The 25,483-nt window shown below is 41.7% G+C and overlaps 1 protein-coding gene and 1 pseudogene across 1 annotated transcript in view; both read left to right on the top strand.

Annotated features, from left to right (window-relative positions):
• The first annotated feature begins 4,215 nt into the window (after positions 1 to 4,215).
• The window catches only part of LOC138085677 (zinc finger protein 160-like), a 406,927-nt gene continuing 385,659 nt past the window's right edge, over positions 4,216 to 25,483 (top strand). Inside the window, exons 1-3 of the mRNA XM_068980181.1 lie at positions 4,216 to 4,299; positions 5,149 to 5,857; positions 5,990 to 6,136. Of these exons, the coding sequence (XP_068836282.1) occupies positions 4,216 to 4,299; positions 5,149 to 5,857; positions 5,990 to 6,136 (940 nt within the window). The remainder of the gene's footprint in view (positions 4,300 to 5,148; positions 5,858 to 5,989; positions 6,137 to 25,483) is intronic.
• On the top strand, positions 23,205 to 24,144 carry LOC138085732 (olfactory receptor 7G3-like; annotated as a pseudogene).

Genomic DNA, 25,483 nt, shown 5'->3' with positions numbered 1-25,483 from the left:
CCTGTTCATTGCTGAATAATATTCTCTTGCATAGATTTACCGTATTTTGTTTATCCATCAGTTGATGGACATTTGGATTTTTAACACTTGTTATTATGAATAATGGGCTTCCCAGGTGGCTCAATGGTAAAGAATCCTCCCGTTAGTGCAGGAGACACGAGAGACATGGGTTCAATCCCTGAGTCCAGAAGATTCTCTGGAGAACGGAAGAGCAAACCACTCCAGTATTCTTACCTGAAGCATTCCATGGACAGAGGAGCCTGATGGGCTACAGTCTCAGTCAGACACCACTTAACAACAAAACAACAACCATATTATGAATAATGCTATTACAGACATTCATATACAAGTTTTTGTGTGGACAGATTTTGTCATTTATCTTGGGTATATGCCCAAGAGTAAAATTTCTGGGTTATTTGGTAACTTCATACTTTACATTTTTAGACACTGCCAAACTGATTTCCAAACTGGCTGTGTCATTTTACATTCCCTCCAGTAATATATGTTGATTACAAATTCTCCATATTTTCTTACCAACATTTACTTCCTGTTTTTTTATTGTAGTCATCCTAGTAGTTGTGAAATGGAATTTCATTGTGCTTTAGATTTGTATTTCCCCAATGATTAATAATGTTGAGCCCACATCCTCTGCATTGGAAGGTGGATTCTTATCCACTGGACCACCAGGGAAATCCCAGCTTTCCCAATTCTTTGCTTGATCTCCTGACACCAGATTATGGTGAAGAAAAATACAGCATTTGTTGCAGGGTGCCAAGCAAGAGAGTGGGAGAAGAGCCTCAGATCCACTCCAAATTGGTCTTTGAATTAGGGTTTTGTTTTTTTTTTAAAGAGAAATAAAAAAAGAGACTGGGATTAATTAATCATTATCTTGTGACATTTCCCTGACTTTTCTTAATCGTAGTTTTGGGAGTCAGGATGTCTCTGGTTTAAGATTCTGTGGCCAGGTGGTCCATGACTTCAGGATCAGTTAGTTCATCTTGCTCTGGAGGAAAAAAACCTGAGTTTGTACACTAATGATGATATCCATAATAGCAGTTTTAGTACATTAATGATGCTACCAAAAACAGCAGTTTGAGTCCTCTGACTGATTACTGTTCAGTTAGCATAGGATTGAGGTCAGAGGGGATAAAAGAACAGGAATAAAGTTTTGGATAGCATGATTAATCATAAGCTTGGTAAGGGAACTCAGTTTTAGGGAAATTCGGTTTCATTGCTGCCTTTTATTATTTTCTTGTTGGTGCTTATTTGTTTAGTGACTTTACTAGATGAACTACACAGATTCTGTATTCGCTGCAGTGTGCAGCCACAGTTTTCTCATAGTTTTTTTTTTTTTAAGTACTTAATTTTTATTTTTATTTTATTTATTTATCTATTTTTTTCTTTTCGCTCAGTCGTGTCCGACTCTTTTCGACCCCATGGACTGTAGCCTACCAGGCTCCTCTGTCCATGGGATTTTCCAGGCAATAGTACTGGAGTGGATTGCCATTTCCTTCTCCTAAAAGTACTTAATTTTTAAAAGCCTGGCTTTGGGGAAGTCACTAACTAGTCATTATAATTTAGTAGTCCACCAATGATTGGTAAAAAGATTTTCTTAAGTGCCTTGCCTGTATCTTTTATTTTCATTTGTTTTGTTTTTAAAAGATGTATTAATTTACTGGCTATGGTGGGTCTTTGTTGCTATATGTGCGCTTTCTCTAGTTGTGGTGAGCAGGGCCAATTTTTGTTGTATGTGGATTTCTCAGTATGGTGGCTTCTCTTGTTGTAGAGCACAGGCTCTTGAGCTCTCCGGTTTCGTTAGTTGGAGCACGTGGACTCAGTAGTTGCTTGCGGCTCACTGGCTCAGAGCACTCAGGCTTAGTTATTCTGCGGCATGTGGTATCTTCCCAAATCAGAGATTGAACCAGTGTCCCCTGCATTGCAAGGTGGATTCTTAACCACTGGACCACCAGGGAAGTCCCTTGCCTTTATCTCTTCTACCTCTTGCCAAGGGGACCTATGGGAGAAGTCACAGCTGTAAGCTGCAGGCAGCTTATAAGACAGGCTTAGCTTTTGCTTCCTGCTTAGACTTGGACAGGGTCTGAAGTCCACCAAAGGACTTGGGACTTAATCTTTCTTAGATATTTCCTGAGCCTGTGCATAGCCTTGCTCATACACACGGCCTTTTAGATCGTCAGGAACTTGTTGGGAGCTTTTCAAAGTTCCCTGTGGTTGTCTAGTTCTTACTTTTCTTTAAAACTCCCAGCCCATCTTCCATTCTCCCCAAGTGAAATCAGAGCCTTAAGTATCTGGGGATGTAACTAGCAGGTTGCAAGTATTTGAATAATGCCTTGGGGTTAAGGACTTTATTTTTAGTCTGTTCATCTAGGCTCTGAGTAAAGCAAATAACCACACAACCCTGAGTATGGAGATTTTCTAAGGAGCTGCAAGTTTAGAAAGCAAAAATATTGATTGTGTTCTATGGTTCTTTTAACAGAGCTCCCAAAGAGGTCAGACCACCTCTCTGTTGATTGCAGAGCTTCTGGCATTGGCCACTATGCCACTGAGCTAGGGAGAGTGAAGGGATGAAATAATTCTTTTAAAAGTTTTATTTAATTATTTGGCTGCATTGGGTCTTAGTTGCAGCACGAGGGATCTTTTGTTGCATATCACAGACTTTGTAGTTGCAGTGTACAGGCTTAGGTGCTCTGCAGCATGTGGAATCTTAGTTCCCTGACTAGGGATCAAACCGCACCTCCTGTATTGCAAGGTAAATTCTTAACCACTGGACCCCCAGGGAAGTCCCTGGTGGGGCTTCTTAAAATAGCCTTAAATTGTCACATATCCTGTTCTCTTACCAAGGTTCAATGATTTCTCTAGACAATTTTCCATTTGTGGAAAGCTGATCTCCCAAATGCTTTACTTTGGCTTTCTCTGTTAGAAGTTATCATCATTTTGCTCTCTGTAATGTCACAATTGTCAATCTTCAGAACCTCAAAGACCAAGTTCTTGCCACAGATTGATGATAGTTTTTGTCATACACTGCATGGCCCTCTCATATGTATCATCCCCAATTATAGGACATCAACTCTGCAAACCTCCTCTCATCACCCATCTGGAGCAGGAAGATGAAATGAAGATAGTAGAGAGAAGAATTCACCAAGATACCTGTGAGCACCAGGCATATATGAATGTCTTGCCTACAAGATCTGTTTGGGGTGAAGGAAAGGTTGCATTATGAAATGTCAATCAGGAGACTTAAAAAAAAAACCCCTTTTATTTAGGGAGAAAGCAGAGACCCTTTGGTGTGAGCTTCCTTATGTAGTTTCAGCTTTCCCTAATCTTTCACTTTTTGCCTTTCATTTCATACTTTCCTGTGCTCTGAAAGATCTGTCTTGATTTTTAATATTTACATTTTGAGTCATTGTCTGATTCTTCCCATTTTGCATAGGTAATAATGGCTTGTCAACAACATGACTTTCAATCAAGACAGAATGATTCCTTAGTAAATTACGTGAAATCCTAAACCATGTAAATGTCCTCAGTTTCACCATAAATGGATTTTTCTTTCATATTGTCTTCCTAAGTCTAGGATCAGTATTTGAAGAGAAATCCACATGGGGCTTACTGTTTTGGTCATCATCCCACAATTTTATTTAATTAATTTTTGTTGGTATAGTAGTTAATTTACAGGGCTATGTTAGTTTCTGCTGTACAACAAAGTCAGTCAGTTATAGATATATCCACTCTTAGTTTCTATTTGCATACAGGTCATCAGAGAGTACTGAATAGAGCTCCCTGTGCTATACATTCCACCATTTTATATAGGAACATGAGGTTACGTTTCCCATTTGTTTCAGACTGGGGTTGGGTATCACCTGTTTTTGTCAATATATGGTCACCATGTCTTTTCCAAAACCCTTCCCTACTTTGTTCAGATGAGATAATTCTCCTTAAAACCGAACGACCACAGCAAGAACAAGATATTTTGGAGAAATATACACTCAATGGCAAGAAGGTAAGATTCACATGGGATAATTTCTTGTCCTCACCTTAGAAGTCCAGAATTCTATAAGATAGAAAAGAACTAGAGCAAGCTTCCCCAATCCCTGGGCCATGGACTGCTACCAGTCTGCACAGCAGGAGGTAAGTGATGGATGACCTCATTGCTCACGTTGCCGCCTGAACTCTGCCCCCTGTCAGATCAGTGGCAGCATAATGAATATAATGCACTTGAACCATCCCAAAACCATCCCCACCCACATCCATGGCAAAATTGTCTTCCACAAAAACCAGTTTCTGGTGCCAAAAAGGTTGGGGACTGCCAGACTACAGGGTAATCCAAGTGATATCACACTTATTTCACCAACAGAAAGCAGAAGCTACTGTTAAGTTTTCATTTGAGGGAAACTTATAACTTAGCTCCAAAAATGGTTTCAGAGAATCCTTAATATAAATATTTGCATAATGGAATTAGATATTAAATGTTTAAGATATCATTCACCCTAAGGCAATTTTATCTTAAATCTGTTGGAGAAACTTTAGTGGGATCTATCTGGTATAGCAATCTGCCTATTCAAGCTAATAAATTCAGTCAGAAACTGTGCATATTCACTGAGAAAATATGAAACTCTCATGCTAATAAAGTGCTTGTTAGACATGTCAGAATTTATGCCGGGGGAGAGTCTCAGTCATGAACATGATAAATCTCATGATCATAATTCGTATTTTAATCATTAGGAACAAACTCTTGGAGGCAATACCATTCAATGCAGAGAAATTGTTGAAACCTTGAGTGTGAAATCTAGCATTATTCAGAATAAGAGAATTTACCCAGGCAAGAAACTCCATCAGTACCCTGACTCTGCAGAAGCCCTTGGTGAATCTTCACATCTTAAGTCACATGAGAGAATTCTTCCTCAGAAGAAATCATACAACTGTGAAACAGATGAAAATTCCTTTATCAGGAGCTCTAACTTAGCGAGCCACAAGAGAAAACATACAGGAGAGGGATCCTATGAATGCAGTGACTGCGGAAAAGTCTTAAATTCAATCTCACATCTTAAGAAGCATGAGAAAACTCACATTAGAGAGAAACCTTTTGAGTGTAGTCAGTGTGGTAAAGTATTACTGAGCCATGGGTCCATTAAGTTGCACATGAGAACCCACACTGGAGAAAAACCATTCAAGTGTGATCAGTGTGGGAAATCTTTCAGCTCAAGCTCTTACCTTGTGCGTCATAAGAGAATTCATACTGGAGAGAAGCCCTATGAGTGCCATGACTGTGGAAAAACCTTCCGAGATAGCTCACTTCTCAGACAGCATGCAAGGACTCATTCAGGAGAAAAACCCTACCAATGTAATCAATGCAACAAAACCTTCAGTAGAAACGCTAGGCTTACCATACACCAGATAACACATACTGGAGAGAAACCCTATAAGTGCAATGATTGTGGAAGAACCTTTAGTGTTCTCCTATACTTTAAAAAACATAAGAGAATCCACACTGGAGAGATAGTCACTGAATGTAGCGTCTGTGGTAAAGCCCTAAAGAGTGAGGCATCTCTTAAGACACACATGAGGATACATTCTGGAGAGAAACCTTACAAGTGTAATCAATGTGGGAAAGCTTTCAGGCTGAGCTCCAACCTTACCACACATAAGAAAATTCATACTGGAGAGAAACCCTGTAAGTGCAATGACTGTGGGAAAGCCTTCAGGGATCGCTCATGCCTTAAAGATCATGCGAGCATTCACACTGGAGAAAAACCCTTTACATGTAATCAGTGTGGAAGAGCCTTCAGAGTGAAATCTTTCCTCATGTTACATAAGAAAATTCACATGAAAATGAAGTATGAATGTACGGAATGTGGGAAAACCTTCCGTGGTCTCTTATCTCATGGAAGGCATATGAAAATCCATACCAGGGGCAAGAAACCTTTTAACTGCAGTGAATGTGGAAAAGCTTTTAGCAGGCATGTTTCCCTTACAGTACACATGAGAACTCACACAGGGGAGAAACCCTATGAGTGTAATCAATGTGGAAAATCCTTCAGTGTAAAGTGTAATCTCACTGTGCACAAAAGAATACATACTGGAGAAAAACCCTATACTTGCAAGATCTGTGGGCTCAGTTTCAGTAAACCCTTATCCGTTCAGCGTCATGAGAGAACTCATGCTCAATGAATCCCTTTTGATGACATCCATGTAAAGTAGCTTTCAGGGAACTCTCAATCTTTAAGACATACAACAAAATGCCAAGTGGAAAGAACTGGTTTTGAATAATGTGAGAAAGCCTCTGAATAATGCATATATGGGAGAAGCCTAAGTTATGTAATGATTGTGAGAAATTTTTTATTCATTCATTATCCCTTAGAAGAATGTAGTAATGCTGAAAGAAAATGTTTTAATATCTTCAAGACTTGTTATTTGAGAAAAATAAAGCACCATGTTTTCTGTGTATTTGTTCTTTTGTTTTCTGTGTGTGTGTGTTGGGGGGGGGGGCGGGTAGTGATGGTAGTGGTGGTGGTGATGTGTGCTAGGTTACTTCAGTCATGTCCAACTCTTTGCAACCCTATGGACTCTATGGTAGTGGTGGTGGTAGGGAGTTTTGTTTTGTTTTGTTTTGTTTTTCTTTCTCCCAGTTGGCTGTAATCACTAACCAAGATAGTCCACAGATGGTCAGTTTTTAAAAATAACTTTTACATATGGTTTGGTTCAGTTCAGTCGCTCAGTCGTGTCCGACTCTTTGCGACCCCATGAATCGCAGCTCACCAGGCCTCCCTGTCCATCACCAACTCCCAGAGTTCACCCAAACTCACGTCCATCGAGTCGGTGATGCCATCCAGCTATCTCATCCTCTGTCATCCCCTTCCTGCCCCCAATCCCTCCCAGCATCAGAGTCTTTTCCAGTGAGTCAACTCTTCACATGAGGTGGCCAAAGTACTGGAGTTTGAGCTTTAGCATCATTCCTTCCAAAGAACACCCAGGGCTGATCTCCTTTAGAATGGACTGGTTGGATCTCCTTGCAGTTCAAGGGACTCTCAAGAGTCTTCTCCAACACCACAGTTCAAAAGCATCAGTTCTTCAGTGCTCAGCTTTCTTCACAGTCCAACTCTCACATCCATACATGACCACTGGAAAAACCATAGCCTTGACTACGGACCTTTGTTGGCAAAGTAATGTCTCTGCTTTTGAATATGCTATCTAGGTTGGTCATAACTTTGCTTCCAAGGAGTAAGCGTCTTTTAATTTCATGGCTGCAGTCACCATCTGCAGTGTAACAAAATTGAAAAACTATTTATATGGGGATATAGGTTTGATAGATATTTGCATGCATGCTTAGACACTCAGTTATGTCCAACTCTTTGCAAACCCATGGACTGTAGTCCACCAGGCTCCTCTGTCCATGAGATTCTCCAGGCAAGAATACTAGAATAGTAGCCATTCTCTTCTCTAGGGGATCTTCCCAACCCAGGGATCGAACCTAGGTCTCCACGATTGTGGGTGGATTATTTACCATATGAATCACTGAGGAAGCCCCTTAATAGATGTTTGCCTATTAGATAAAGCTCTTAAGTTGTGCTTACAAATCACCTGTGTACCTCTACATTTCTTGTCTCCTATCACGTCCTGCACAAGGTCTGTAGTGAGTCTTCCCATGAAGACTGCAGGTGGTTCAATTCTCCTTGGAATTATGAACTTTTCACAACACATTTTGTTTAAACATTTAACATATACGAGAATGAACAAATGCATGAATCTTTGCAAGGTAAAACACATCTGGGACAGGGAGGCCTGGCATCCTGGTGTGCTGCAGTCCATGGCGTCACAGAGTCAGACACAACTTAGTGACTGAACGACAGCAGAATACCTCAGTATTAACTATTGCAAGCTCTGATCAAGATACAGAATATTATGGGCACTACTAATCACTCTGATTCCTGTCATCAGAATGTAGGTACTCTATGGAATCATGTATTTTTAATTCTTTTTTAAAATTGAAGTACAGTTGATTTACAGTGTTGTTTCAGGTGTTCAGCAAAGTGACTCAGTATTACATATATGTATGTTGTTGTTCAGTTGCTAAGTCACATCTGACTCTTTGCATGTCTGACTGTAGCCCACCAGGCTCCTCTGTCCATGGGCTTTCCCAAGCAAGAATATTGGAGTGGGTTGGCATTTCCTTCTCCAGGGAATCTTCCCAACCAAGGGATTGAACCCAAGTCTCCTGCATTGGCAGATGGATTCTTTACTACTGATCCAACAAGGAAGCCTATATATATACGTATACATACATATACATATTCTTTTTCATATTCCTTTCCATTAGGGTTTATTCAGTTCAGTCACTCAGTCATGTCCGACTCTTTGCAACCCCATGAACTGCAGCACGCCAGGCCTCCCTGTCCATTGCCAACTCCTGGAGTCCACCCAAACCCATGTCCATTGAGTCAGTGATGCCATCCAACCATCTCATCCTCTGTCATCCCCTTCTCCTCCTGCCCTCAATCTTTCTCAACATCAAGGTCTTTTCTAGTGAGTTTATTATAGCATATTGAATATTAAATATAGTTCCCTGTACTATACAGTAGGACCTTATTGTTTATTTTATATAACCTCAGATATGCAGATGACACCACCCTTACGGCAGAAAGTGAAGAGGAACTCAAAAGCCTCTTGATGAAAGTGAAAGAGGAGAGTGAAAAAGTTGGCTTAAAGCTCAACATTCAAAAAACTAAGATCATGGCATCTGGTCCCATCACTTCATGGCAAATAGATGGGGAAACAGTGGAAACAGTGTCAGACTTTATTTTTGGGGGGCTCCAAAATCACTGCAGATGGTGACTGCAGACATGAAATTAAAAGACGCTTACTCCTTGGAAGGAAAGTTAGGACCAACCTAGATAGCATATTGAAAAGCAGAGACATTACTTTGCCGAATAAGGTCCGTCTAGTCAAGGCTATGGCTTTTCCTGTGGTGATGTATGGATGTGAGAGTTGGACTGTGAAGAAGGCTGAGCACCGAAGAACTGATGCTTTTGAACTGTGTTGTTGGAGAAGACTCTTGAGAGTCCCTTGGACTGCAAGGAGATCCAACCAGTCCATTCTGAAGGAGATCAGCCCCGGGATTTCTTTGGAAGGAATGATGCTAAAGCTGAAACTCCAGTACTTTGGCCACCTCATGTGAAGAGTTGACTCATTGGAAAAGACTCTGATGCTGGGAGGGATTGGGGGCAGGAGGAGAAGGGAATGACAGAGGATGAGATGGCTAGATGGCATCACTGACTCGATGTACGTGAATCTGAGTGAACTCCGGGAGTTGGTGATGGACGGGGAGGCGTGCTGTGATTCATGGGGTCGCAAAGAGTCGGACACGACTGAGCAACTGAACTGAACCGAACTGATTTATTCCTTCCTCACCCCCTTTTCCCATTCGGTAGCCATGCGTTTGTTCTCTATGTCTGAGTCTGTTTATGTTTTCTAAGCAAGTTCATTTGTGTCTTTTTTTTTTTTTTTTGACTGCACTGTGCAGCTTGCAGGAGTTCTTTGACCATAGATCAAAACCAGGCCCTGAAAACAGAACAAGAAACCAGGCCCTGGCAGTGAAGATAGAGTCCTAATCACTGGATGGCCAGGGAATCCCCTAGAAACATGTATTTTAAAAACAACTTTGTTGAGATATAATTCATGTACCAAACATTTCACTCATTCAAAGTGTACAATTAATTGACTTAAGTTACGTGTACTCTTGTGCCTGATATCACATGTTGTCATTTGTGCCTGGCTTCTGCTCAGCATTACATTTTTGAGATACATTTTTGCTGTTGTATCTAGCCAGAGTTTATTTTCACTGTTGCATAGTTTTCCATAGAATGAATTTGTACACTGTATCGTTAACTGTTTTGGACATTTTATCTGTTTATAGCTGGGCTATTTTACAAATAGTTGTCTTTTGATTCACAACTACATATTTTTGTGGGTATGTATTAAGGATTAGGTATGGCAAGGAGTTGGACACAACTGAGCGACTGAACTGAACTGATGGTAATATTGATTTCACAACTACCATGCAGTTTTCCAAAATAGCTGCACCAAATTTCATTCCTGCTCTCTTGCCAATATTTCACATTGTCTCTCTTGTTTGGACCATTTTGATGAGTATGTGGGGCCATATTTTGGTTTTTCTTAATTTTAAAAACTTTTATATTGAACTACTTTTACACTTAGAGAAGGACTTCCCAGATGATGCAATGGTAAAGAATCCACCTGCCAATGCAGGAGATGCAAGAGACTTGGGTTCAACCCGTGGGTCAGGAAGATCCCCTGGAGAAGGAAATGGCAACCCACTCTAGCATTATTGCCTGGAGAATCCTGTGGACAGAGGAGCCTGGTGGGCTCCTGTCTGTGGGGTCGCACAGTCGGACCCGACTGAAGCGACTTAGCAGCAGCAGAAGCCAGTATTTTTGCCTGGAGAATTCCATGGGCCCAGGAGCGTCATGGGCTACAGTATGGGGTCACAAAGAGTCAGACACAACTGAGCAACTAACACACATATCCCTCAGTTCAGTTCAGTCACTCAGTCATGTCCGACTCTGCAACTCCATGGACTGCAGCAAGCAAGGCTTTCCTGTCCATCACCAACTCCTGGAGATTGCTCAAATTCATGTCCATTGAATTGGTGATGCCATCCAACCATCTCATCCTCTGTCATTCCCTTCTCCTCCTGCCTTCAATATTTCCCAGCAGGAGGGTCTTTTCCAATGAGCAGTTCTTCGCATCAGGTGGCCACAGTATTGGAACTTCAGCTGCAGGATCAGTCCTTCCAATGAATATTCAGGACTGATTTTCTTCAGGATTCACTGGTGTGATCTCCTTGCTGTGCAAGGGACCCTCAAGAGTCTTCTCCAGTACCACAGTTCAAAAGCATCAATTCTTTGGTGCTCAGCTTTCTTTATAGTCCAGCTCTCACATCCATACATGACTACTGGAAAAACCATAGCTTTGACTAGACGGACCTTTGTTGGCAAATTAATGTCTCTGCTTTTATTAATGCTGTCTAGGTTGGTCATAGCTCTTCTTCCAAGTAGCAAGTGTCTTTTAATTTCTTGGCTGCAGTCTCCATCTGCAGTGATTTTGGAGCCCCACAAAATAAAGTCTATCACTGTTTCCATCATTTCCTCATCTGTTTGCCATGAAGTGATGGGATCAGATGCCATGATTGTAGTTTTCTGAATGTTGAGTTTTAAGTCAACCCTTTCACACTCCTCTTTGACCTTCATCAGGAGGCTTTTTAGTTCCTCTTTGCTTTCTGCCATAAGGGTGGTGTCATCTTCATATCAGAGGTTATTGATATTTCTCCCAGCAATCTTGACTCCAACTCATGCTTCATCCAGCTCAGCATTTCACATGATGTACTCTGCAAATAGGGTGACAATATATAGCCTTGATGTACTCCTTTCCCAACTTGTAACCAGTCCATTGTTCCAGGTAATGTTCTAACTGTTGCTTCTTGACCTGCATACAGAATTCTCAGCAGGCAGGTTAGGTGGTCTGGTATTCCCATCTCTTGAAGTATTTTCCACAGTTTGTTGTGATCCACACAGTCAAAGGCTTTAGTGTAGTCAATGAAGCAGAAGTAGTTTTTCTAGAATTCTCTTGCTTTTTCTATGATCCAACAGATGTTGGCAATTTGATCTCTGGTTCCTCTACTTTTTCTACATCCAGCTTCACCATCTGCAAGTTCTCAGTTCACGTACTGTTGAAATCTGGCTTGGAGAATTTTGAGCATTGCTTTGCTAGCATGTGAGATGAGTGCAATTGTGTGGGAGTTTGAGCATTCTTTGGCATTGCCTTTCTTTGGGGTTGGAGTGAAAACTGACCTTTTCCAGTCCTGTAGCCACTGCTGAGTTTTCCAAATTTGCTGGCATATTGAGTGCAGCATTTTCACAGCATCATCTTATCCCTGACAGTTTCCCAGTATTAATGCAGTCAGTTTATTGGTCACTTCCTTCACAATTAGTGCTTTTTCTTGTGATTTTTTTTGACCCTTCCTTGCAGCATGTAGGTTCTTAGTTCCCTGAATAGGGATTGAACCCGAGCCCTCTGCGTTGGAATTACCGAATGTTAACCACTGGACCACCAGGGAAGAGCCACTGTGATTTTTTTTAAGATTACTGGCTTATGCCTATTTTTTCAGGCAAGCTTGAAAAGCCTGCTTAAATAACTAGTAAATTTGTTTCCTTGCTACTTTCTTTTGTCTTCATTGCTGTGTGTGGGCTTTCTCTAGTTGCAGCAAGCAGGGGCTACTCTTCATTGTGGAGTGCAGGCTCCTCACTATGGTGGCTTCTCTTATTGTGGAGCATGGAGTCTAGGCACACAGGCTTCAGTAGTTGCAGCACCTGGGCTCCAGAGTGCAGACTCAGTAGTTTTGGCTCATGGGCTTAGTTGCTCCGTGACATGTGGGATCTTCCCAGACCACGATTGAACCTATGTCCCCTGCGTTGACAGGCAGATTCTTAATCATTTGATCCAACCTTGCTACTTCTTTCCTACAATGATACTAACCACATTCATGCAGAGACTTTAATTAAAAAAGCAGAAAATTTTCTTGTGACTTTGTAAAGATCCCATGACACATTCTCTCCGTCACTGAGTCTCTGTTCCTGTGGGGACTAAGCCACTCTGGTTCTCTAGTCCTTTAGTGATTTTGGCTCAGAGAAGGCTGGGAATTAGTCTAAGGAGAAGCCCATCAGTTCCCTTCAGGTTAGACCCAAGATTCAAGAATGAGAAGCCCTGGAGGTGAGAGGAAATTTGGGGGGGAAATGACATATACCTGTCTGTCCTCTCAGGGTCAGGAAGTCAGCTATGCAGGAGTTCTCTCTTCTAAGATCTGTGCTCCTTAAGGATGTGAACTGCCTGAGGGAAGAAATGATGGTACACATTTGCCTAATGAGCTTTGAAAATTGAGCAACCCCCAACCCCCATACTCCCCTGGGCCAGAGAGACTGCAAACGGTTCACCTGTGAACAGCACTACTCAGCTCAGTAAACAGCACACTTGAGTCTCCTTCTGGGATGATCCCTCTTGCCCTGGAGCCAGTTGCCTTACTTGGGCCATCTACCCTTTGTGGGGGCAGATCTTCCGTCTCCATCCTTCAATATCCAGAGGAAAGTTAGATGAGTACATTGATAGCTCCAAGGTAATCTGAAGTGCCCAAGAAATGCAGTGGGAAAATGAGGAGTTTTTTTTTTAAACAATTTTATTTATTTATTTTTGGCTGTGCTGGGTCAACAACACAAGAGAAGACTCTACACATGGACATCACCAGATGGTCAACACCGAAATCAAATTGATTATATTCTTTACAGCCAAAGATGGAGAAGCTCTATACACTCAGCAAAAAGAAGACTGGGAGCTGACTGTGGCTCAGATCATGAACTCCTTATTGCCAAATTCAGACTTAAATTGAAGAAAGTAGGGAAAACCACTAGACCATTCAGGTATGACCTAAATCAAATCCCTTAAGATTATACAGTGGAAGTGAGAAGTAGATTTAAGGGCCTAGATCTGATAGACAGAGTGCCTGATGAACTATGGAATGAGGTTCATGACATTGTTCAGGAGACAGGGATCAAGACCATCCCCATGGAAAAGAAATGCAAAAAAGCAAAATGGCTGTCGGGAGGCCTTACAAATAGCTGTGAAAAGAAGAGAAGCGAAAAGCCAAGCAGAAAAGGAAAGATATAAGCATCTGAATGCAGAGTTCCAAAGAATATGAAGAGAGATAAGAAAGCCTTCTTCAGCGATCCATGCAAAGAGACAGGAAAAGAACAGAATGGGAAAGACTAGAGATTTCTTCAAGAAAAGTAGAGATACCAAGGGAACATTTCATGCAAAGATGGGCTCGATAAAGGACAGAAGTGGTATGAACCTAACAGAAGCAGAAGATATGAAGAAGAGGTGGCAAGACTACACAGAAGAACTGTATAGAAAAGATCTTCATGACCCAGATAATCACGATGGTGTGATCACTCATCTAGAGCCAGACATCCTGGAATGTGAAGTCAAGTGGGCCTTAGAAAGCATCACTATGAACAAAGCTAGTGGAGGTGATGGAATTCCAGTAGAGCTATTTCAAATCCTGAAAGATGATGCTGTGAAAGTGCTGCACTCAGTATGCCAGCAAATTTGGAAAACTCAGCAGGGCCACAGGACTGGAAAAGGTGAGTTTTCATTCCAACCCCAAAGAAAGGCAATGCCAAAGAATGCTCAAACTACTGCACAACTGCACTCATCTCACTAGTAAAGTAATGCTGAAAATTCTCCAAGCCAGGCTTCAGCAATGCGTGAACCGTGATTTTCCAGATGTTCAAGCTGGTTTTAGAAAAGGCAGAGGAACCAGAGATCAAATTGCCAACATCCACTGGATCATGGAAAAAGCAAGAGAGTTCCAGAAAAACATCTATTTCTGCTTTATTGACTATGCCAAAGCCTTTGACGGTGTGGATCACAATCAACTGTGGAAAATTCTGAAAGAGATGGGAATACCAGACCACCTGACCTGCCTCTTGAGAAACCTAAATGCAGGTCAGAAAGCAACGGTTAGAACTGGACATGGAACAACAGACTGGTTCCAAATAGAAGAAGGAGTACGTCAAGGCTGTATATTGTCACCCTGCTTATTTAACTTCTATGCAGAGTACATCATGAGAAACGCTGGGCTGGATGAAGCACAAGCTGGAATCAGGATTGCGGGAAGAAATATCAATAACCTCAGATATGCAGATGACACCACCCTTATGGCAGAAAGTGAAGAGGAGCTAAAAAGCCTCTTGATGAAAGTGAAAGAGGAGAGTGAAAAAGTTGGCTTAAAGCTCAACATTCAAAAAACTAAGATCATGGCATCTGGTCCCATCACTTCATGGCAAATAGATGGGGAAACAGGGAAACAGTGTCAGACTTTATTTTTGGGGGCTCCAAAATCACTGCAAATGGTGATTGCAACCATGAAATTAAAAGAGGCTTACTCTTTTCAAGTAAAGTTAGGACCAACCTAGACAGCATATTCAAAAGCAGAGACATTATTTGCCAACAAAGGTCTGTCTAGTCAAGGCTATGGTTTTCCCAGTAGTCATGTATGGATGTGAGAGTTGGACTGTGAAGAAAGCGGAGCGCCGAAGAATTGATATTTCTGAACTGTGGTATTGGAGAAGACTCTTGAGAGTCCCTTGGACTGCAAGGAGATCCAACCTGTCCATTCTAAAGGAGATCAGTCCTGGGTGTTCTTTGGAAGGAATGATGCTAAAGCTGAAACTCCAATACTTTGGCCACCTCATGCGTAGAGTTGACTGATTGGAAAAGACTCTGATGCTGGGAGGGATTGGGGGCAGGAGGAGAAGGGGACGACAGATGAGCATCACCTACTCGATGGACGTGAATCTGAGTGAACTCCGGGAGTTGGTGATGGACAGGGAGGCCTGGCGTTCTGCAATTCATGGGGTCACAAAGAGTAGGACACAAATGAGCAACTGAACTGTGCTGGGTATTTGTTGCTGTGAGAGCTTTTCTCTAGTTCTTACAAGAGAGGGGGCTATTCTCTAGTTTCAACGTTCTGGCTTCTCATTGTGGTGGTTTGTCTTGTTGCTGAGCATAGGCTCTATGGTGAGAAGGCTTCAATCGTCGTGACATGTAGGCACCAATAGTTGCAGCTCCTGGTCTCTAGAGTTGTGCCACATGGGCTTAGTTGCTCTGCAGTGTGTGGGGTCTTCCCTGATCAGGGGTCAAACTCCTGTCTCCTACATCGGCAAGTGGATTCTTCACCACTGAACCGCAAGGGGAGCCCGAGTTTATTTTTTTAACCAGTCTATCTGGAGGACTTCTAAGAGGTAAGATAAGTAGTTCAATGGAATTATAAGTAAGATGACAAGTTTTTGTCATTGGTATATTTATCCTCCCACTTTCATCCAGTTTACCTTCAGCTTTCATCATTTCTGGCGCTGATCTCCTAAATCCCAGGGACCCACCTGAGCATGAATGATCCCCTTCAGAAATCTGGCATGTGTTCTATAATTCTCTACCAATTGTTTTGGTCGTGAGTGGGCCTGGAGTGGGGTGAGTTCGGTTTTTTGATTTTCCCATTCCTTGTTCCAGATTTCATTCTTAGAGAATTCAAGTCTTGTCCTGATCTCCTACTGGTAAGAACTCTGGGCAAGGAGGTTGAGACCCACTGGTCTACTTTTCTAGCCGTTCTTTGAAAACCTCCCAGCGAAACATTACAAAATATTTTAAACTGTGAAAACAGCACAGTGAGCAGTAAAATAAATAGCCATGCCACCACCTTCCAGAATTAATGCAAACCTTTTGCCTTATTGGCTTCAGACACTTTTTAAAAATTGCGTCGAAGGCAGACATCATTACAGATCATACTAGATGCTCAGAAGAAAACTGCCCGGACAGAAGCCGGGAGCTATGAGCTTTCAGAGCGAGCAGGGTCTCAGTGCAGTTTCAGGAAAACATACGTGTGTTAGAGCATGTGGATATATGAACCTGCCTTTTCAACTATAAATTGTAGGAAATCTAAATATAGATGAAGTGAATCAGATAGAAAAATAAATACCAGACATTAATGCATATATATGGAATCTAGAAAAATACTACCAATGAACCTGTGCAGGGCAAGGATAGAACCACAGATGAAGAGAAGGGACTCATGGACACAGCAGGGGAAGGAGAGGGTGGGAGATTGAAAGAGTAGCATTGAAACTGTGTGTGAGTGTGTGTGTGTGTTAGTCGCTCAGTCACGTCTGACTCTTTGTGACCCCACAGTCTGTAGCCTGCCAGGCTCTGCTGTCCATGCAATTATACAGGTAAGAATACTGGAGTGAATAAAAATTGGGCCAAAGAACTAAACAGACATTTCTCCAAAGAAGACATACAGATGGCTAACAAACACATGAAGAGATGCTTAACATCACTCATTATCAGAGAAATGCAAATCAAAACCACAATGAGGCACCGTCTCACGCCAGTCAGAATGGCTGCTATGTAAAAGTCTACAAACAATAAATGCTGGAGAGGGTGTGGAGAAAAGGGAACCCTATTACACTGTTGGTGGGAATGCAAACTAGTAGAGCCACTATGGAGAACAGTGTGGAGATTCCTTAAAAAACTGGAAATAGAACTGCCTTATGACCTAGCAATCCCACTGCTGGGCATACACACCAGAATTGAAAGACACACATGTACCCCAATGTTCATCACAGCACTGTTTACAATAGATAGGACATGGAAGCAACCTAGGTGTCCATCAGCAGACGAATGGATAAGAAAGCTGTGGTACATGACACAATGGAATATTACTCAGCTATTAAAAAAGAACATATTTAAAGCAGTTCTAATGAGATGGATGAAACTGTAGTGTATTTTAGAGAGTGAAGTAAGTCAGAAAGAAAAGCATCAATACAGTATATTAAAGCATATATATGGAATTTATAAAGATGGTAATGATGACCCTATATGGGAGACAGCAAAAGAGACACAGGTGTATAGAACAGACTTTTGGACTCTGTGGGAGAAGGCAAGGGTGGGATGATTTGAGAGAATAGCACTGAAACGTACATATTACCATATGTGAAATAGATTGCCAGTCCAGGTTCAATGCATGAGGTAGGATGTTCAAGGTCAGTGCACTGGGATGACCCTGAGGGATGGGATGGGGAGGGAGGTGGGAGGGGTTTCAGGATGGGGGACACATGTACACCCATGGCTAACTCATGTCAATGTATGGCAAAAACCAATATTGTAAAGTAATTAGCCTCCAATTAAGATAAATAAATTAGAAAAGAATACTGGAGTGGGTTGCCATTTCCTCCTCCAGGGGATCTTCCCGACCCAGGGGTTGAACCCAGGTCTCCCCCATTGCAGGCAGATTCTTTACTATCTGAGCCACCAGAGAAGTCCTGAAGCATTCATTACCATATGTAAAATAAGTAGCCAGAAGAACGCTGCTGTATAACACAGGGAGCTCAGCTCAGCGCTATGTGATGACTTAGAGGGATGGGATGGGGGTTTGTGTCTATGAGGCTCAAGAGAGAGGGGATATATGTATATGTATGGCTGACTGGGGTTTCCCTGGTGGCTCAGCAGTAAAGAATCTGCCTTCAATACAGAAGACACAGGAGACACTGGTTTGATCCCTGGGTTGTGACGATTCCCTGGAGGTGGGCCTGGCAACCCACTCCAGTATTCTTGCCTGGCGAATCCCATGGATAGAGGAGCCTGGCGGGCTACAGTCCATGGGGTCACAAAGAGTCAGACACTACTGAAGCGGCGGAGCACACATCCATGGCTGATTCACTTTGCTATACAGCAGAATCTAACACAACATTGTAAAGCAATTATTCTCCATTAAAAAAAATCATTAAAAATATAGGTCAAATATTTCTGATGAAAATCTAGCACCCAAATTGAGATGTGCTCTAACCATAAAACATACACCAGATTTTGAACTCTTTCTATGAAAAAATAATATAAAATAGCTCACTAATAATTTTTATATTGGTTTCATGTTGAGACAACATTTTGTGTATATTGGGTTAAATAAAATTATATTAAAATAGAAAATTTTAAAGATAAGTCATACACATGCACAGGAAGTCCTCTTTCTTATTATTTTCCTCCTGCTCTTCCCAGAGAATACTTGGTAGGCATTCACCATACTTAGTTTAACACTGTGGTTACTTATGGATGTGTCTCCATAAATACTCTAGGAAACAGAATTAGATGTACCCAAATACCCATTGATGTGAGAATGTATGTTAAAATCAATGGGCCAGGGGTTAAAATCAATGGGCCAGGACTCCCCTAGTGGCCCAATGGGTAAGACTCCACCCTTCCAATACATGGGGCTCAGGTTTGATTCCTGATCAGGGAACTAAATCCCACATGCTTCATGCAAGTTTGCATGCTGCAGCTAAAAATATCCTCCGTGCTGCAACTAACACCCAGTGCAGCCAAATGAAAATTTTAAATACTGTAAAAAAATGAAGGAAATATGAAACAATACTTGAATTTGAATTAGATCATGTTTTCTGGTAGGTTTGCTGGTGATGGGGGTGTGGTTTAGTCGTTAAGTCGTGTCCAACTCTTGAAACCCGATGAACTGTAGTCCACCAGACTCCTCTGTCCATGGGATTTCCCAAGCAAGAATACTGAAGTGGGTTGCCATTTCCTTCTCCAGGGAAACTTCCCTGGAAGTTTCAACCCAGGGATGGAACCCATGTCTCCTGTATGGCAGGCAGTCTCCTGCATTGCAGGCATTCATTACTGCTGAGCCACCAAGGAAACCCCCTGGTAGGTTTAAGCCCTTCATTGTCACTCTTTGTACTTTTCCAGATGCTTGAAATCTGACATTATAAAACATCATAAAAGTAAACAATTGTTCATTTTAAGGGGTATTTATATATTTTCATAACTGTGACCATACTCTAGCTGTGTATAAATTGCTTTTCTCCTTTAATATTTTTTAAGGTTAGCTTTATACATGTAGAACTAAGTTAAATGTTTTTATTTTGAACATTTAAAAGTTAATATGATGAACTTTCAAAAAATAAAGCACGATGAAATAACATTAAAATAGTATTGCAATAACATGGCATATCATAACCATGCCATCACTTATTTAAATGATTTCCTCCCTCTATTTCATTATACTAAGAGGATTCCCAGTGGGAATTTGTGCACATCCTTCCTTTCTCAGCCTTGAGACATTATTCTTGGGATGTCCTCCTTCCTCTGTCTCTCCTTTTTCACTCTGTCTCACTCTCAAGTTCCCTTCTAGGCATTAGGCCAAGGGAGAAAAGCAAAGTGAACACAAGAATCAAGATGTATTCAGCTTTTGTTATAAGAACTCAAAAAATTTCTTGAGAAATCAACCTATTTGTTTAGAGGAAGTTTCTCTAATACTTATTGGAAGCAGTTCAGCCAATAATGAAAAAAGAATTAAAATATCATCATTTAGTAATTCATGGTGAGTTAATGGATCCAGGCAAAACGTGTTATAAGAAGACAAACAGACATGTGCTTCCTCATGAAAATATTTAAGGATGTTTGCCAAAAATTGAACCTAAATTTAATCAAGATTCTAGACTAGAGGTAGGCACATTTTTTTCAAGAGAGAGCCAAATAGTAAGTTTTAGCTTTTGTGGGCCATATGGTCTTCGACATGAGTATTGTCAACTCAGATGTAACAAGGAAGCTGCCAAGGACAGTAAATAAACGAATGACTGTGTTCCAATAAACCTTTATTTACTGTTACTCGATGGGAGGCCTGGCGTGCTGCGATTCATGGGGTCGCAAAGAGTCGGACATGACTGAGCGACTGAACTGAACTGAGCTGAAAATAAATAAAATGAGACTTCCTGGTATAAAGGTATAACAGGTATAAAGAATCCGCCTGCAATGCAGGAGACCCTGGTTCCATTCCTGAGTCTGGAAGCTCCTCAGGAGAAGGGATAGGCTACCCACTTCAGTATCCTTGGTCTTCCCTGGTGGCTCAGCTGGTAAAGAATCCACCGGCAATGTAGGAGACCTGGATTCAATCCCTGGGTTGAGAAGATCCCCTGGAAAAGGGAACAGCTACCCACTCCACTATTCTGGCCTGGAGAATTCCATGGACTATATAGTCCACAGAGTCACAAAGAGTCGGACACCACTGAGCGACTTTCACTTTCAAACAGCAGGCAGAATTTCATCCACAGACTGTATTTTCCCAAACTGTATTCTAGAGTACATATAGTCTTTTTTTTTTTTTGAGTTGTATGCTTCTTTATTAACACAGTTGATAACAATATTTAGTAGGAAATCTAAGTACTCTCAAATTTCATCAGAGTGATGATGATGAACAATATTTTAAAACCTGCAGCAAGTCTATTGTAGAAAAAGTCTTCAGTTTCTTTTTTTTTTAAATTTTAAAATCTTTAATTCTTACATGTGTTCCCAAACATGAACCCCCCTCCCACCTCCCTCCCCATAACATCTCAGTGGGTCATCCCCATGCACCAGCCCCAAGCATGCTGTATCCTGCATCAGACATAGACTGGCGATTCAATTCTTCCATGATAGTATACATGATAGAATGCCATTCTCCCAAATCATCCCACCCTCTCCCTCTCCCTCTGAGTCCAAAAGTCCGTCATACACAGCTGTGACTTTTTTCCTGTCTTGCATACAGGGTCGTCATTGCCATCTTTCTAAATTCCATATATATGTGTTAGTATACTGTATTGGTGTTTTTCTTTCTGGCTTACTTCACTCTGTATAATAGGCTCCAGTTTCATCCATCTCATCAGAACTGATTCAAATGAATTCTTTTTAACGGCTGAGTAATACTCCATTGTGTATATGTACCACAGCTTTCTTATCCATTCATCTGCTGATGGACATCTAGGTTGTTTCCATGTCCTGGCTATTATAAACAGTGCTGCGATGAACATTGGGGTACATGTGTCTCTTTCAATTCTGGTTTCCTCGGTGTGTATACCCAGCAGTGGGATTGCTGGGTCATAAGGTAGTTCTATTTGCAATTTTTTAAGGAATCTCCACACTGTTCTCCATAGTGGCTGTACTAGTTTGCATTCCCACCAACAGTGTAGGAGGGTTCCCTTTTCTCCACACCCTCTCCAGCATTTATTGCTTGCAGATTTTTGGATCGCAGCCATTCTGACTGGTGTGAAGTGGTACCTCATTGTGGTTTTGATTTGCATTTCTCTGATAATGAGTGATGTTGAGCATCTTTTCATGTGTTTGTTAGCCATCCGTATGTCTTCTTTGGAGAAATGTCTGTTTAGTTCTTTGGCCCATTTTTTGATTGAGTCGTTTATTTTTCTGGAATTGAGCTGCAGGAGTTGCTTGTATATTTTTGAGATTAGTTGTTTGTCAGTTGCTTCATTTGCTATTATTTTCTCCCATTCTGAAGGCTGTCTTTTCACCTTGCTTATAGTTTCCTTTGTTGTGCAGAAGCTTTTAATTTTAATTAGATCCCATTTGTTTATTTTTGCTTTTATTTCCAGAATTCTGGGAGGTGGATCATAGAGGATCCTGCTGTGATTTATGTCGGAGAGTGTTTTGCCTATGTTCTCTCTAGGAGTTTTATAGTTTCTGGTCTTACATTTAGATCTTTAATCCATTTTGAGTTTATTTTTGTGTGCGGTGTTAGAAAGTGATCTAGTTTCATTCTTTTACAAGTGGTTGACCAGTTTTCCCAGCACCACTTGTTAAAGAGATTGTCTTTACTCCATTGTATATTCTTGCCTCCTTTGTCAAAGATAAGGTGTCCATAGGTGTGTGGATTTATCTCTGGGCTTTCTATTTTGTTCCATTGATCTATATGTCTGTCATAGTCTTTTAAAAAATATTTATTTGGCTGTGCTGGGTCTTTGTTGGGGCATGTGGGATCTTTGATTTTATTGTGGCATGCAGGATCTTTTGTTCTTTATTGTAGCTTGTGACCTCTTAGATGCAGCAGGATCTAGTTCCCTGACCAGGGATCGAACCTGGGCCCCCTGTAGTGAGAGTACAGAGTGTTAGCCACTGGACCATCATGGAGGTCCCTAGAAAGCAGTCCTAATTTCATACTGGAATGATTTGCTTAGAGGCATCTTAAGGGAGAAAACAACATTCCATGACTGTTCTTCCAAGTAAGTACCCCTACTTGACAAACAATAGATGGACTATAAAAACTTAGGTCATTTTTGCAGAAATGTAAAATGAGAAAAAGGGAGAGGAGGAAGCAGGAAAAAAGACCTGTAATTGGTTTGGTTTCAAAACAGACACACGGGGCTTCCCTGGTAGTCCAGTATTTAAGAATCCACTTGCCAATACCGGGGACACGGGTTCAATCCCTGCTCTGGGAAGATCTCACATGCCTCGGAGCGACTAAGACTGTGTGCCGCAACTACTAAAGCCCGAGCACCCTAGAGCCTGTGCCCCGCGACAAGAGAAGCCACTCAGTAAGAAGCCTGCACACCACAATGAAGAGTAGCCACAGCTTGACACAACTAGGGAAAGCTCTCGAGCAGCAACAAGATCCCAATGCAGCCACAAATAAATAAATCTTACAGGAAAAAAACCCACAGACACAAAATTAAGGAAGTTTCTCTGAAGTTTTGTTTTCTTGTCTCCATCTTTTTATCAGCTCCACTGACAGCATGAAACCTGGAAACCTCTCCAGTACCTCAGAATTCCTCCCTCTGGGACTATCAGGGGATCCAGAATTGCAGCCCCTCCTTTTCTGCCTGTTCCTGTCCATGTACTTGGTCACTGTGCTGGGTAACCTCATCATCCTGGCCATCATCTGTGACCCCCACCTCTACACCCTCATGTACTTCTTCCTCTCCAACCTGTCCTTTGTAGACATCTGTTTCACCTCCACAACCGTACCTAAGATGCTGGTGAACATCCAGACCCAGAGCAAATCCATCAGTTACACAGTTACAAATCTGCTTTGTCCAGATGTTTGCTGGACTGGAGAATGGAGTGCTGGTGATGATGGCCTATGATCGATTTGTGGCCATCTGTCACCCACTGAGGTACAAGGCCATCATGAACCCCAAGCTCTGCAGGCTGCTGGCTTTGGTCTCTTTCTCTATTAGTGTTCTCGACACCCTGCTCCACACTCCGATGGCCCTGCGGCTGTCCTTTTGCACAGACCTGAAAATTCCCCACTTTTTCTGTGAACTAGCTCATATTCTCAAACTCGCCTGTTCAACATCCTCATCAATAACATACTTGGGTATTTAGTGGGATCGGCCTGTTGGGTGTTATTCCTCTCTCTGGGATAATTGTCTCTAATTGTCTCTTATACTTGAATTGTCTCTTCTGTCCTGAAAATCCCGTCAGCTGGTGGAAAATATAAGGCATTTTTCTATCTGTGAGTCACAATTAAAAGTTGTTTCCTTGTTTTTCGAGACAGGCTTTGGGGTGTACCTTAGTTCTGCAGCAACTCATTCCTCCAGAAAGAGTGCAATAGTGTCTGTGGTGTACACTATGGTCACTCCTATGATGAACCCCTTTGTCTGTAGCCTGAGGAGCAAGGACATGATGGGGGCTTTGAAGAAATTCATCTCTAGAATATCATCTTTCCATTGATGTTCAGTTGCTTTGTACTTATATTCCTAGAATATAGAGCTTCCCTGGTGGCTTAGATGGTACAGAATCTGCCTGCAGTGATTGAATCTGCAGGTTCAATCCCTGGGTCAGGAAGATTCCCTGGAGAAGAAAATGGCAACCCACTTCAGTATTCTTGCCTGGAGAATCCCATGGACAGAGGAGCCAGGTGGACTACAATCCATGGGGCTGTAAAGAGTTCCAGGGGTGCAAAGAGTTGGACACAACTGACTGACTTTCAGAAAGTCTGACCAACTTCTTGAGATACTTAATACCAGAGATCAAATGGTTAAGGATGAGAATTTTTTTTAATTAAAAAACTAGGGTTTCTCTTTTTTAAATTTCATTTTACTTTATTTTAAAATGTTTATTAATTTGGCCACTCTGGGTCTTAGTTGCAGCGTGTGGGATCTAGTTCCTTGACCAGGGATAGAATCCAGGTCCCCTGCATTGGCAGTGCAGAGTCTTAGCCACTAGACCAGGAAAGTTCTCATTTTTATATTTTTTGGGGGTAAGAATTTTGGAATCAGACCACCTTAATTTGAATCCTACTTCTACTAAACAATAGCTCTGTGACTTTTGACAATTTACTTGAACTTTCTAAGCTCAGCTTCCTCATCTACACAATTGGCATAATGATATTATCATATTTACTTTTGGAAGATTTTAATTACTTCAACTCTGTCAGTGAGAATGCCAGCCTTCATCAATAACAAGGTAAAAGTCTTGACTCCAGCAGGGTCAAATGATAAAAACAATTATCATCTTTTCTAACAGTGACTTCAAAGGTCTGGTAGGTCTAGGCACAAAAGCACAGGACTCCATTTCATTCTTCTTGCCTTCCTCTTAAGACTGGTCCCCTGATGCTCACCAATGGCTATAGCTGGGCAAAGACATTTCAGACACAACATGTGTGCATGCTCAGTTGCTCCATCTTTGTGACCCTGTGGACTGTAGCCCACCAGGCTCTTCTTTGCATGGGATTCCCAGGCAAGAATGCTGGAGTGGGTTGTCATTCCCTTCTCCAGGGGATCTTCCTGACCCAGGGGTCAAACCCACATCTCCTGCATCCATTGCATCTCCTACATTGCAGGCAGATTCTTTACTGCTGAGCCACCGGGGAAGCACTTTCAGATACAATCAGTTCAGTTCAGTTCAGTTGCTCAGTCGTGTCCAACTCTTTGCAACACCACGGACTGCAACACTCCAGGCCTCCCTGTCCATTACCAACTCCTGGAGTTTACTCAAACTCATGTCCATTAAGTCAGTGATGCCATCCAACCATCTCTTGCTCTGTCGTCCCCTTCTCCTCCCACTTTCA

This window comes from Capricornis sumatraensis, chromosome 9 (assembly GCF_032405125.1).
Source record: "Capricornis sumatraensis isolate serow.1 chromosome 9, serow.2, whole genome shotgun sequence".
Taxonomy (NCBI): domain Eukaryota; kingdom Metazoa; phylum Chordata; class Mammalia; order Artiodactyla; family Bovidae; genus Capricornis; species Capricornis sumatraensis.
This window is presented reverse-complemented; position numbering and strand designations above follow the sequence as displayed.